Source organism: Delphinus delphis, chromosome 17 (assembly GCF_949987515.2).
Source record: "Delphinus delphis chromosome 17, mDelDel1.2, whole genome shotgun sequence".
Taxonomy (NCBI): domain Eukaryota; kingdom Metazoa; phylum Chordata; class Mammalia; order Artiodactyla; family Delphinidae; genus Delphinus; species Delphinus delphis.
Window position 1 is genome coordinate 2,677,934 of NC_082699.1, and position 12,021 is coordinate 2,689,954.

A 12,021-nucleotide genomic window follows, 5' to 3' on the forward strand; every position below is an offset into this window, starting at 1 on the left:
GGGGATTCAGAAGAGAGGGTACAGATGCCAGTGCCTAAGTGCAAGGGTCCCTCTTTGCTAGAACTCTCATTAGCTGGCAGCTTTAACTGTATTGGGTGAGAATACACATGAACGTTTAATCACTTTCCTGTGGAAAAGATTTTCTTGCATGTCACTCACTCACTCCCGGCAAACACCCCCCCGGGACTACACTATCTGCTGAGGATATAAATGTCCCAAAGCCACGGTTCCCGCCTTGCCTTTGCCTGAAAGCCCCTCCCCTCCCTGTGCCCTCTCTCCCTCCCTCAACGTCCACCCTGATGTCTCCATGTCCCCCGCACGGTGGTGACCGGAAGACGAGGAGAAGGCGGTCAGGATGGCCTGTGTGCTGGCGATGGCCCGGGCGAACTCACACCCGTAAGCGAGCCGTGTGCACCGCACTCTGACCTCCAATGGCCCCCGGCCAGAGATCTTCCGGGTGAAAAAGGAATAAGGGTGTGCGTGCTGGCCACAGTCCTAGTTAACATCCCTGCGTCATTTGGCGGCACGTCCCTCGCACCCCAGCTCTGCCCCCGCCCCCCGCTCCCGCCACGCGTCCCCCCGCTGGCTGGCCTCGCTTATCCCCAAGGCCCGCTCTCCTGGGGTTTGCCCTGCCTTCTCTGCTTTAACCTCTTTGAACTTGCTGTGGCATCTGAGACCATCCAAGGCCCAGGTGGGAGTTTTCTGAGCTCTCAGCTCCCATTACCATCACTTGCCTCCCCCTTGGCCCCAGGTCTTTGCTCTCTGTGGGCTTCTTTTTCCCTGTCGGGTCCCAGCAGGATGCGTGCCCTCGGATTCTGGGCCGGGCGCTCTGTCCTCTTCCTCTTATACATCTTCCCTGGAGGCCCCATCTCCCAGGCCGCAGCTCACGATCTCACGTCTGCATCTCTAGCCAACATTTCAGGTGATCTTCCTGACGCCAGACGGTCCCCACGCGTACCCGGCCCCTGAAGAATTCTGCACACTGCTCTTCCTAAGATACCCCAACCCTAGTGCACTTTTCTGCCCAAACACCCTGTGGCTTGTTCATGGGAAACCTGGCCATCTTCTCAGGGCCCTCGCCCTGCTCTCTCTCTCTCTCGCGCGCTCTCTCTCGCTCTCTCTCTCTCTCTCTCTCTCTCTCTCTCTCCCCCTCTCCCTCTCCCTCTCCCTCTCCCTCTCCAGGTCACCTGGTCCTGGGGCTCAGCTTGGGCCCTTCTGCTCCGGACGGCCGGGCCTGTCTCAGAACCCACTGCAGCTCGACTAGTACTTCCTGCCCTGTGCTTTCAACTTCTGAGTCACAGAAGCCCTTGAGAATGTGACGAAAACCATGAACCCCCTTCCCAATAACACTCTGCAGTTAAGCTTCATGAGTCTGTAGGCTCCCTGAAGCCCTGCCTTGGATCCTCTGAGGCCAGCGGCTGTTAGATTAAGATCTGCTGATCAGAACATAAACATTTCTAATTGTTTTACATGTTTTGTTTTTCAGTCGATTAGACTTTTAATTCTCTTAGCATGAGATCATGTCAGGTACATTTTTTTCATAATCCTTAGTTCTGAGTATAGGTCTAGGTATATACAGAACATTTAACTACCAACGGGTTGAAATTGCCCTAAAACATCTGCAAAGTCAGCTCCGTAAGCCAAGGCGTTATTCGTTACTCAAGGTTTGGAACTGGAGTCTCCGTTCTAGAACCACAGAGTAAGCCACTCCAGATGACTTACGTGATTAGTTCTTTCTTGAGATCTCTTGCGTGGAGCTTGGGTTTAGGGCTTGGTATGGAGGCCTCTCCAGGGAACTTCTTTTCCTCTAAATTTTCTAGAGAGCTCACTGGGTCTTTCTGAAAACAAAAATAATACAGAAGCACACAAGGCATTAGGAAACCCTGGAAAGACAACTGTATTTGAAATCATTGGGGTCAAATTTGAGTTTTGGCTTAAAGACCTAGATGACATCCCTCATCGGATTTGTACACAAAATAAATAAGATAATGAGTATAAGGGTAGATCTGGACCGCTATGGACATCTATGCTCGGTGAAGAATGAGAAATTGTAACTCACGGGCACACCTTTAGAAAGTTTGCATTTTGGCAAATATAACTACAGAGGTATTTCTTGAGCTATGTAAATAAGTTAATATTTTAATATATTTTAAGTTTTACAGTATAGCAAACATTTCGTAGAGAACATAGGAAGCGTTCTTTATGCACACAGCAGTCATTGGTAAAACAAAAGAAACACTGCAAAAAATAAATCACACATATTTTCAAACAGAGAAGGAGGAAGTAAATTTAGGCTAGGAGAATGTCCTTTCTTTTCTTTTTTTTTTTTTTGTGGCAATACGCGGGCCTCTCACTGTTGTGGCCTCTCCCGTTGCGGACACAGGCTCCGGACGCGCAGGCTCAGCGGCCATGGCTCACGGGCCCAGCCGCTCCACGGCATGTGGGATCTTCCCGGACCGGGACACGAACCCGCATCCCCTGCATCGGCAGGTGGACTCTCAACCACTGCGCCACCAGGGAAGCCCACAATGTCCTTTGTGATAAGCAGATAATTAAGATTTAAATTGTTTGTTTAAATATGTAATCACCGAGTCCACAATATCTACGCAACATTTAGTTTGATTTTTCTGGATAATTGCTTTTAGTCTCACATCACTTCCTGTTTTTCTTAAACTACCTCTTTTGCTAAGTTGGCGTTTTGTAATGGTTTTACTCATTGGATGGAATCTCTTGTTGGGTTATCACTAATTTTCATGGCCTTATTTTAAGCTGGGGACCGATCCTGATTTCATAAGGAAATCTCACTGATCCTTTCAAATCATTTATTTACCATCTGATATATTATCTTACAGAAAACTAATGACGGTTTTATTCAGTCACATAATTAGCTTACTTTTATCATTAAGTTTATATCCAGTAAATATAATACGTTCTGGATTTAATATTAAAATCAGATTAACTAATATAAAAACACTGTCTCCTAAATCTCAAAAGTACTGATCCATTTAAGGTGAGAAAACAATTTTGAGTTATTCAAGATAAATCTCATTTAAATCAAATGAATATGAAATTGCAAAAGGGCAAATACAATTTTAATAATCCTGAGTCTACACCCCAAATCAGTGGAAAAACAAAATCCCTGGATTTTCGCAAACAAAGAAAAACTCTAAGCCTTCATCTCAGTCATAAAGGCAAATGCAATCTCTTTCATTAATTACTTGGATAACAGTTCAATCAATTATTTTACATAGGACCACACAGTGGTAAATACGTTTACACGACCTCAAGTAACATTATCTTCAGACCAAATTAATAAAACCTGGTTTGGTCTAGTTTCTTCTTTCATATTATTTTTAATACTGAGTATTCCATTTTATATTATTGATTAACGTTTGAAAATAGTAGCAGATAATAATACACCCCTGAAAAATAAAGAGAAATAGGTGTTTGACGATAGTTGTCTACTAAGGTAGAAGAGAAGGGCTATTTTAATGCTGCTTCCGTGGAATCTATAGAAAAGAAGTGAATTACGCGTATCCTTTTCACGTTTCACAGCGTTAATGCGTAAAGCGAAGCATTAGCACTACCTTCTGTTTCATGTGGAGCTACCTGGATTCAGCCCGGTGGTGTTTTCCACTATAATTTACAAACGACTTGGCCTTTTGAAAGTCGACACAAATGATAAATCCAATTTTGTCTCAGTGTGGAGCAGCTTTTGTTTTTCTGTTCAGATGCTGAATTTTTCACAAAAATGGCATAAAGTGAAAAAGAGCTATTCTATTATTTTCTTTGCGATGAACGAGAGCAAAGTATCTCTAAGGAGGCATGTACAGATGAACACATAAAGGTCATTAGCTGTTGTTTGTTGAATCTGCACATTATGGAAGACAAGGGAATAAGGGATTTTGAAAGAAATGATCAACTATGGAAGTGTAACTTATCTGACTCAAATGCATTCAAAATTAATGCTTGCAGAATATATGGTATTTAACTTAGCACAGTAGTATGTGCTGATGTTTCAATAGGATAATTTTGTTGGATATGACCTTTTAAATATTTTGTAACTTCTTTTAAAAACTATGGACTCTTGGGTATGTGATTCCATTATGAAATAGTTGTCTTTTTCCCTTTTTTTTTTTTTGCTCAGCATTCTACCTCTAGAAGCTCGCAGAGAGCATAGGTATTAAAATACAGGTGACCGTCACTATAAGAATGCTTAATTTTGTTACAGAAGCATTGTATATTGGATAAACTCCTAAAAAGCACACCATAAAAATATGCCAACATCATTTGTCAGAATTTTTTCAACATTTAAAGTATCATTTTGAAAATAATAAATTTATATTGGGGAGACATAAAGAGAAAACGTGGCATACATATATGTGTGTGTTTAGAGAGTATATGGGTGCAATGAAATTCCTTTAATGTACAGACAGAAGTTTACATAGATTTCAGTAAAGACCAGAACATAATGGGAACATGAATAACAGATAATAGCATCTGGCACTTTTAACATTTGAAGCCCTGAAATCTTTGGAGAACTGACAGTTGAATGCAACTGACAGCCTAGTTATTTCTCAGCGCTTTCCTTTTGAGATAATTTGAGGTTTTTCCAGATTCAGGATTTTGCTTTTAGAGGGCATCTGGACAGGCTATTTCACTGAGAGAGACAGACAATATTTTCTGAAAATTACCACCAAAATGAGGCAACTGTTGTGCATATGAACTAGATAACAATGAATTGGAAATAATCGCCCAGTGTCTGGTCGTGGCAACGGGTGTGAGTCTCGTGTGGGATGTGCGGGGCTGGGGAGGTGGGAACAGTCCACGTTCACAGAGCACCACTGGGGCCCCGAGCTGCGTCTCTGCGGAGCTCACGGGAAGGACAGCCAGGACCATCCGTCCCTGGTTTGTGTGGTCACGTGGAGTCACGTCCTGTAACCGGGCTCAGGGGCTCTGGTCCTGCCATCCTAAGAAGCACCGAAACCACTGTGGTCTCCAGCACACACCTGGCCAGGTACCACTGCTTCATTATTCTCTTTCTCCTTTCCTTCCTGCTTTTTCTCAATATTTCCTAGCTGTCTCCATTTCCCTGTGTACTTTTTTCTTCTCCTTTTCTCCATTTTCTCCCTCTCCCTTTTCTTCATTTTAGGGAAGCCCAGGCCCATTACTTATTTTCTATGTGACCAAAGAACAACAACTTTACCCCGGCAAGTCTCAATTTTCTCCTCTAGAAACTTTGATAATAATCCTGCCTTTCAGAACTGTTAGGATAATGAGCTGCTGTTTATAAAGATCTTTAATCTTTATTCTTACTCAACATGGCCTCCCTCTGCTACCTTCCCAACGACGACATTGAATACAATCTACTTTTTCAAAATAATAACTATCATGTATCACATTTTTCATTTAGGGATTCAGAACACAATGTGAAAAATACTCTCTATTGGTAAATTACCTTGGCACGGATGAAAGCACAAAGAACAAGGGTGAGAAGCTGCCCCAGGAGTTACAGGGGTTCAGAAGCACCTTTGTGTGTGTCCCCGCGGGGACAGTGCCCCAGCAATGAACCACCCACGTTCAGACCGTGACAATAGGCGTTAGGCTGAAACCATATTTGTCAACTCAAACCTAGTGCAGGGCTTCCCTCGTGGCGCAGTGGTTGAGAGTCCGCCTGCCGATGCAGGGGACGCGGGTTCGTGCCCCGGTCCGGGAAGATCCCACGTGCCGCGGAGCGGCTGGGCTCGTGAGCCATGGCCGCTGAGCCTGCGCGTCCGGAGCCTGTGCTCCGCAACGGGAGAGGCCACAACAGTGAGAGGCCCGCGTACCGCAAAAAAACCCCAAAAAACAAAAACCCTAGTGCAAGCACTTGGACTCCAAGAACTCAGTTGATGTCTCCGAAGTCCTCTTTGCTGCTCTCAGTAACACTGAATTTCCACTTAGCTTGTCAGTTCCAGACGTCAGGATACTTAGGCTGCCATTTGCAGCAGAGAGTCTACACTGTCAGACCTGAAGGGGGCGAGCCATTCCGGAAGGAGCAGAAACCTAATCTGAACAAATCCTCTCCCCCACGATTTTGCTGGCACGTTGCACACTGTCACAGGTCCGTCAGCCTTAGATAGGAACGTGCTCCAGCTGAATCCATGAAGCCGCCTGGATGAATCCACATGTTTTGATAAAGAGAGAATATTTGTCACGAGACTGAATTTTCTGGTGATCTGAGGGGTAAGTACATACAAGGAGGGCCCTGAGGTGCTCACTAGACCCCCGAGCAGCAGGAGTGTCCCGGAATACGAGGGTTACCCTGTAGACATCGCTGCACAAACTTAAAACCGATGTCCAATGACACAAACACCCTGAAGGGAACAAGAACCCGCTATGCTTCGTTACTGGTCGGGACTGGACTGGACGCCTGACTGTGTGTTAGCAGAAAGGAGACTGCTTGTCAACGGCGCCTTGGCCTGTGTACAGCGGGCTCGCAGGGGTGAGGACAGAACGTCTAAGCCCCCTGCACGCAGCACCGAGACTCCCCAACACGGGGGGTTCCCTTCCAGCTGGATCGCCCAGGAACAGGGACGCCGTGATGCTTATCCGGAAGGGACCGTCCTCCGTGCCACGTGCCTTTGACTGGACCTCTACCTCCAGGCCTCGTAACTGCCATTAGGTCCCCCTGTGGGGAGTGGAATAGGCCCAGTTGGCAATCGGGAGTCTCGTGGACCGGGGGCGTCCCGCGTTTCGGGAGCTGATGTGCACAGACTGGACCGAATCAACAAACTTGCTCTCAGCCCACCCCCGCCCCGCCTCCTGACTTCCATCTCAGACCCGCGTGCCGAGCGATCGCTAATGCGAATACCGGCAGATTTCTGGATTGCGTGATGACGTAAGTTAGGTGTAACTTCTGTGATTTTGCACAGCTGAAGCAGCCGGGGACGTGGAAGAGGGCAGAGATGCACACTCACCGGTTCACAGTCACCACCTGAGGCGAAGCAGCTTCTTACACATTGCAGGGTCAGTTTTATAGTTATTAGAGTCAAATGTATATGATTTAAGAAACACTTCTTCTAAAACAGTGTTATGATAGATTAAGACCATCCCTAAATACTTGGGTGAATATTTTTTAATAAATTTATTTATTTATTTTTATTTTTGGCTGCGTTGGGTCTTCGTTGCTGTGTGTGGGCTTTCTCTAGTTGCGGCGAGTGGGGGCTACTCTTCGTTGAAGTGCACGGGCTTCTCATTGCAGTGGCTTCTCTTGTTGCGGAGCACGGGCTCTAGGCGCACGGGCTTCAGTAGTTGTGGCACACGGGCTCAGTAGTTGTGGACTGCGGGCTCTAGAGCTCAGGCTCAGTAGTTGTGGCTCGTGGGCTCTAGAGCACAGGCTCAGTAGTTGTGGCACACAGGCTTAGTTGCTCTGCAGCATGTGGGATCTTCCTGGACCAGGGCTCCAACCCATGTCCCCTGCATTGGCAGGCGGATTCTTAACCGCTGCATCACCAGGGAAGTCCTTGGGTGAATTTTTAAAAGCCAAGCAGAATGACAATGACCATACCCCGTATGGCAGACTCCAACCTGAAGCTGCTGCTGTGTCAGTCCCCCCACCCTCCCCGTGATGGTGTGGCCAGTGGTGACGCAGAGCCTGCCTTGGGTCCTGGGGGCTCCTCCGGCCCTCCCGTCTACTCTGCATGCCTGCTAAGCTACTCGCTGGTCCGTGAGCTTGGTTACAGGTTGGTCCTTCTACCAGACTGAGCACGCGTATGGAGGAAGCGTGTGCAGGAAGCGCGTGCAGGAAGCGTGGGCAGGAAGCGTGTGCCAGGTGGTGCTGCATCCTCAGGACCGATCTTACTGCCTGGACGTGGGGATCACAGTGAAAGTGTGTGGAGGGAGGATGGGAGGGAGGGAAGGAAAGAAGGGGAACAGGAAACAGCCCAGCCTTGTCATCACTGCCATTGACATCGACTCATGCCCTGAGATGTTGAAGTAGATGCTAAAATCACACAAGGAACTATACTCAATATTACGTAATAACCTATAAGGGAAAAGAGTCTGAAAAAGAATACACACACACACACACACACACATGTATAACCGAATCGCTGTGCTCTACCTGAAACCTACACGATATTGTAAATCAACTACACTTCAATGAAAAAGCACCTGCTAAATGGAATGAGTCTTCCACCGAAGTCTCTGAGCTTCACACAGCTGTAAAAGGTGAGGATGCGCACGTTCAAATGCCTATTTCAGTTCTTTAAGCATGTCAACTGGCAAGTACAGACCACTTCCCTGACAAACAATCACCTACAGTAAAGCTGGGGTCACATCTGCAATGTCACTGAGTCTAACCAGTGGAGGGTGTGGCCATGAACTCTTTTGAATGACACCAAGTCAAGGCTAATCAGACCCAGCCAGGTTGCTCCAACTGTGAGATGTGGGCTGAGAATTCCTGCACGGCCACAGTGTCTGGCTTCCAGGGGGGAAGCCTCTGTGTGCAGCCTCTGCACACAGGGACGCCAACACCATCCCTCCACAAAACCACGGACGGGGATTTGACGAGACGCGTCCTTGCCCCCTATTCGTTCTCGTGTTCCGGCATCCGCTGCGGAGCACACGGAGGCAGGCGGCCTGGTGTTGAGTGACACCCTGCCCCTCACAGGCTGCCGTGTCCGAGGGAGAGATGACGTCACCTCTCACGCAGCGCACGCTATTCAGCCGTAACGGGGGTACAACGCACTCTGATGACATATTGTTTTAGGCAAGGGATGGGAAACGTTGGATTCATTTATAAATTCCTCCTGAAATTTAAAACCAACGTTTTACCAAAATCAAAAACAAGGTACAGAATTACGTATTATCTACACAGGATTGCGAGAATTAATCCAGGAGGAAAAAGCTGACCACACCCTTCGATCTCGCTCCGTCTCAAGCTTATTGGCCACATTGAAACAATACCTCTTTCTCCTCCTCTGTCTTCCCGTGAGCTTTGCTATAGTTGATAGGCGTGTTCCAGCCCTCGTGATCACAGAGGGCCTGGTAGAAGGCGGCATTGACCAACAGGCTGCTGGTTTTGAATGGGGAAGAGGAAGCAGTTGGAACAGAAGGGTTAGTGGAAGTTAGGGGTGCAGCTTTGTCCAGGATTCGGTTTTTTTTCATGCTTAAGTCCAATGTGCCATTTTCATCCACTTCTATCTCGGCTCCCTGGTATACAACAGGAAACAGAAACACATTTAAGCAGTTTGCAGTGGCAGCCTAGCCATGTGGGCTTTTAAGGGATCATTTTAAATGCAAGCTTTTATGGAAGTATATCTGATTTTAAATCTAGCTTTCCGATTTGCTTTGGTTAATGTTCAATTCTTAGGCAGACTTTTCAGAGCAGCCCCATTAGTGAGCTTCGTGTTTCTGGGTTTAAACAAAGCAAGCCTAATATAAATAAGATGGTCCAAATACTAAATGTACTGGCTAAACCTGTTTTATCTTTTTTTCCCCCAAGTTTAGCTTTAAACCTTCCTTTCTAGTTTGCAGAATTATCACTCCCAATTCATCCTTTGAAGCAGTAACACTTGAGTTTACAAAGAGGCACAATATTAATCTAACGTGAAAAACACGCACAAATAACCAGCGGGAAGAGACTTTTTACTGGGAAATATGAGAACTATATTAGATTAGTAGGAAAGTGACATTTTACCCTGGGTGCCTTGCGCCAGAAAAGCTTGGTTAACTCGTGGCGGGCGTGTTGGGGGAGGCGGGCAGTGTAAACCAAAGTTCCCCTGGGGGCCTGGAGTGGAGGTACCAGGTGTCACATGACAGGACGGGGCGGGCAGCAGGGGGTAAGTTCTACAGTGAAAACTCCAGAATAAAGGTGATTCTCCTCCAGATACTCAGTATGAGACTTGAACTCTACCTCACGGCGTTTCTCTTCGGGAGATCTTTGGCTCAGCTTCGTCTTCTTTTTAAGGTTCAAGTGCCAACAAAGTCCCCGTGTGCCCTGGACCTTCCACAACTCATGTGCCCGAGGATGGCATGCGTGGCCCTGAACCGTGAACACCACCGGGCAGTAACTCCCAGAAGGCGGGGTGAACGAGCTCGTCACCCTCGCAAGTGGGTCAAATGAATACCTGAGCGGCACTGTCACTGTCATCCATCAATTCACAATTAGCTTCTGGACAATGTCTCTTCCCTTTTCCCTTTGGCCGGCAAAGCAGAAGTCTTCTCTGATATGCTCCTAAGATCCCTAACGGTTACTTCCCAGGGGTTTATTTTAACTCCCCATTTGCACTGCACCCGTGCCCCCTCCCCAGCAGTTCCCCCTGAGATGTGATCCACCGTAGCGGCCGCCTGAGTTAAAAAATAAAAGCATCTCTTCTGTTTGCTTGTTTGACCTGCAAAGTTCCTATTCTCAATCTCTCAGCCTATGAGGTAGAAATGCTCTATTATATTTGTGGGAGGTAAATACGCTTCTAATATATTTGTACTAAGATGTTTGGTCATATCTTTCTGTCCTTTTCAGTAAATAGTTTAATCTCCTGTGATAGTTTTAAGCCCTGAATTTCACAGTACAGCTTATCCGGGATAATAACTTAGTAACCACCACATCGTATGCCATCTGTATAATATCAAATACGTTTTTATACCAGCATTAATAAACCTTAGTTACAAAAATCCAAGATATTAACCATATCAGTGCTACGTGCTCTCTCCACGATACAATGTATTCTGCCAGGAGTACATGAAAGCAATTTTTGGCTTCAAAACTGATACATAACTATAGAAAAGAAACAGAGCTATAGCTATCAAGTTTAATGGCCAATGTAAAGTAAAATGCTAAATATTGTAGTTGCTGACATTTTTCATAAAAAAATAAAAAAACTTGGGTTAAGACTGCACAACCAACATTCACATAAAATTCCAGACCTCTGTGACAGATGGCTTAGGAAAAAGGAGTCACGTGACTGGGCTGCAGTGTTTTATAGTGCAAAACCCATAAATAGTGCAGATTCGAGCTTGCTGAAAAATACCAACTATTCCAAGACAACACTAATATATATTTTAGCTTTTACAGGAAAAAGAAACTTCCCATGAGTAAATTAAAAAATCGGAGATTCTCAGAGTTGCGATGGTCCTACATCTTGAGTAATCATGGGCTGATTGAAAAAAAAAATCATTCCTAATGTTTAAAAGAGGTGCTTTTCTGCACCCCGTGCCCCAGCCGGCTGCTCTGAGCACCTGACTGGGCTGGAGGCGGCCGTGTGGGTACAGATGGGCTTGAAGTGAGCTCACAGATGCATTCAAAATTACACACAGCACCAGGGAAGGGCCCCTTTCTGCCCATGGATGGGCGGCTCACACGTTTAATGCACGGATTTTATTCAGAGCATTATCAACAGACATCACATCTCTCTGTGCTTGAAACTCCAAATGGCAGGACAACGAGGACAGGGTGGGGGGGGGGCGGCAGGAGGGGGAGGGAACGGCTGCACCCTGACATGGACCCCCAGCCCGGGGCCGAATACGCTCATTTCTTTTCTTTTTTTTTTTTTTTTGCGGTACGCGGGCCTCTCACTGCTGTGGCCTCTCCCGTTGCGGAGCACAGGCTCCGGACGCGCAGGCTCAGCTGCCATGGCTCACGGGCCCAGGCGCTCCGCGGCATGTGGGATCTTCCCGGATCGGGGCACGAACCCGCGTCCCCTGCATCGGCAGGCGGACTCTCAACCACTGCGCCACCAGGGAAGCCCTATACTCACTTCTTAAAGGGCTGTTTTATACCCGTGTTTTCAGTATTTGAATTTTAAGCTTTTTGAGGCTGGTCTAACACTACTCATACGCTTTCCAACTTAGGAGCGACATCAGTGACCATCTACTTCAGCTACTTTTGAGTTACAGATGCTACCCTGTAATAAGACAGATGTATTTATTCATGAAATGACTGAGAAAGCACATAATATTTTCAAGCCACTATATTTACGGGTAAAAGAAAACTGAAACGTACAGTGTCCCTGACTTCAAGGAGCTTCTTTTGTGCATATA

The 12,021-nt window shown here is 46.5% G+C and overlaps 1 protein-coding gene across 1 annotated transcript in view; it reads right to left on the bottom strand.

Annotated features, from left to right (window-relative positions):
* Positions 1-12,021, bottom strand: part of ST18 (ST18 C2H2C-type zinc finger transcription factor) — a 97,345-nt gene that overhangs the window by 23,563 nt on the left and 61,761 nt on the right. The window contains exons 13-14 of the mRNA XM_060035136.1: positions 8,950-9,195; positions 1,723-1,838 (exon numbers count right to left, since the gene is read on the bottom strand). Of these exons, the coding sequence (XP_059891119.1) occupies positions 1,723-1,838; positions 8,950-9,195 (362 nt within the window). The remainder of the gene's footprint in view (positions 1-1,722; positions 1,839-8,949; positions 9,196-12,021) is intronic.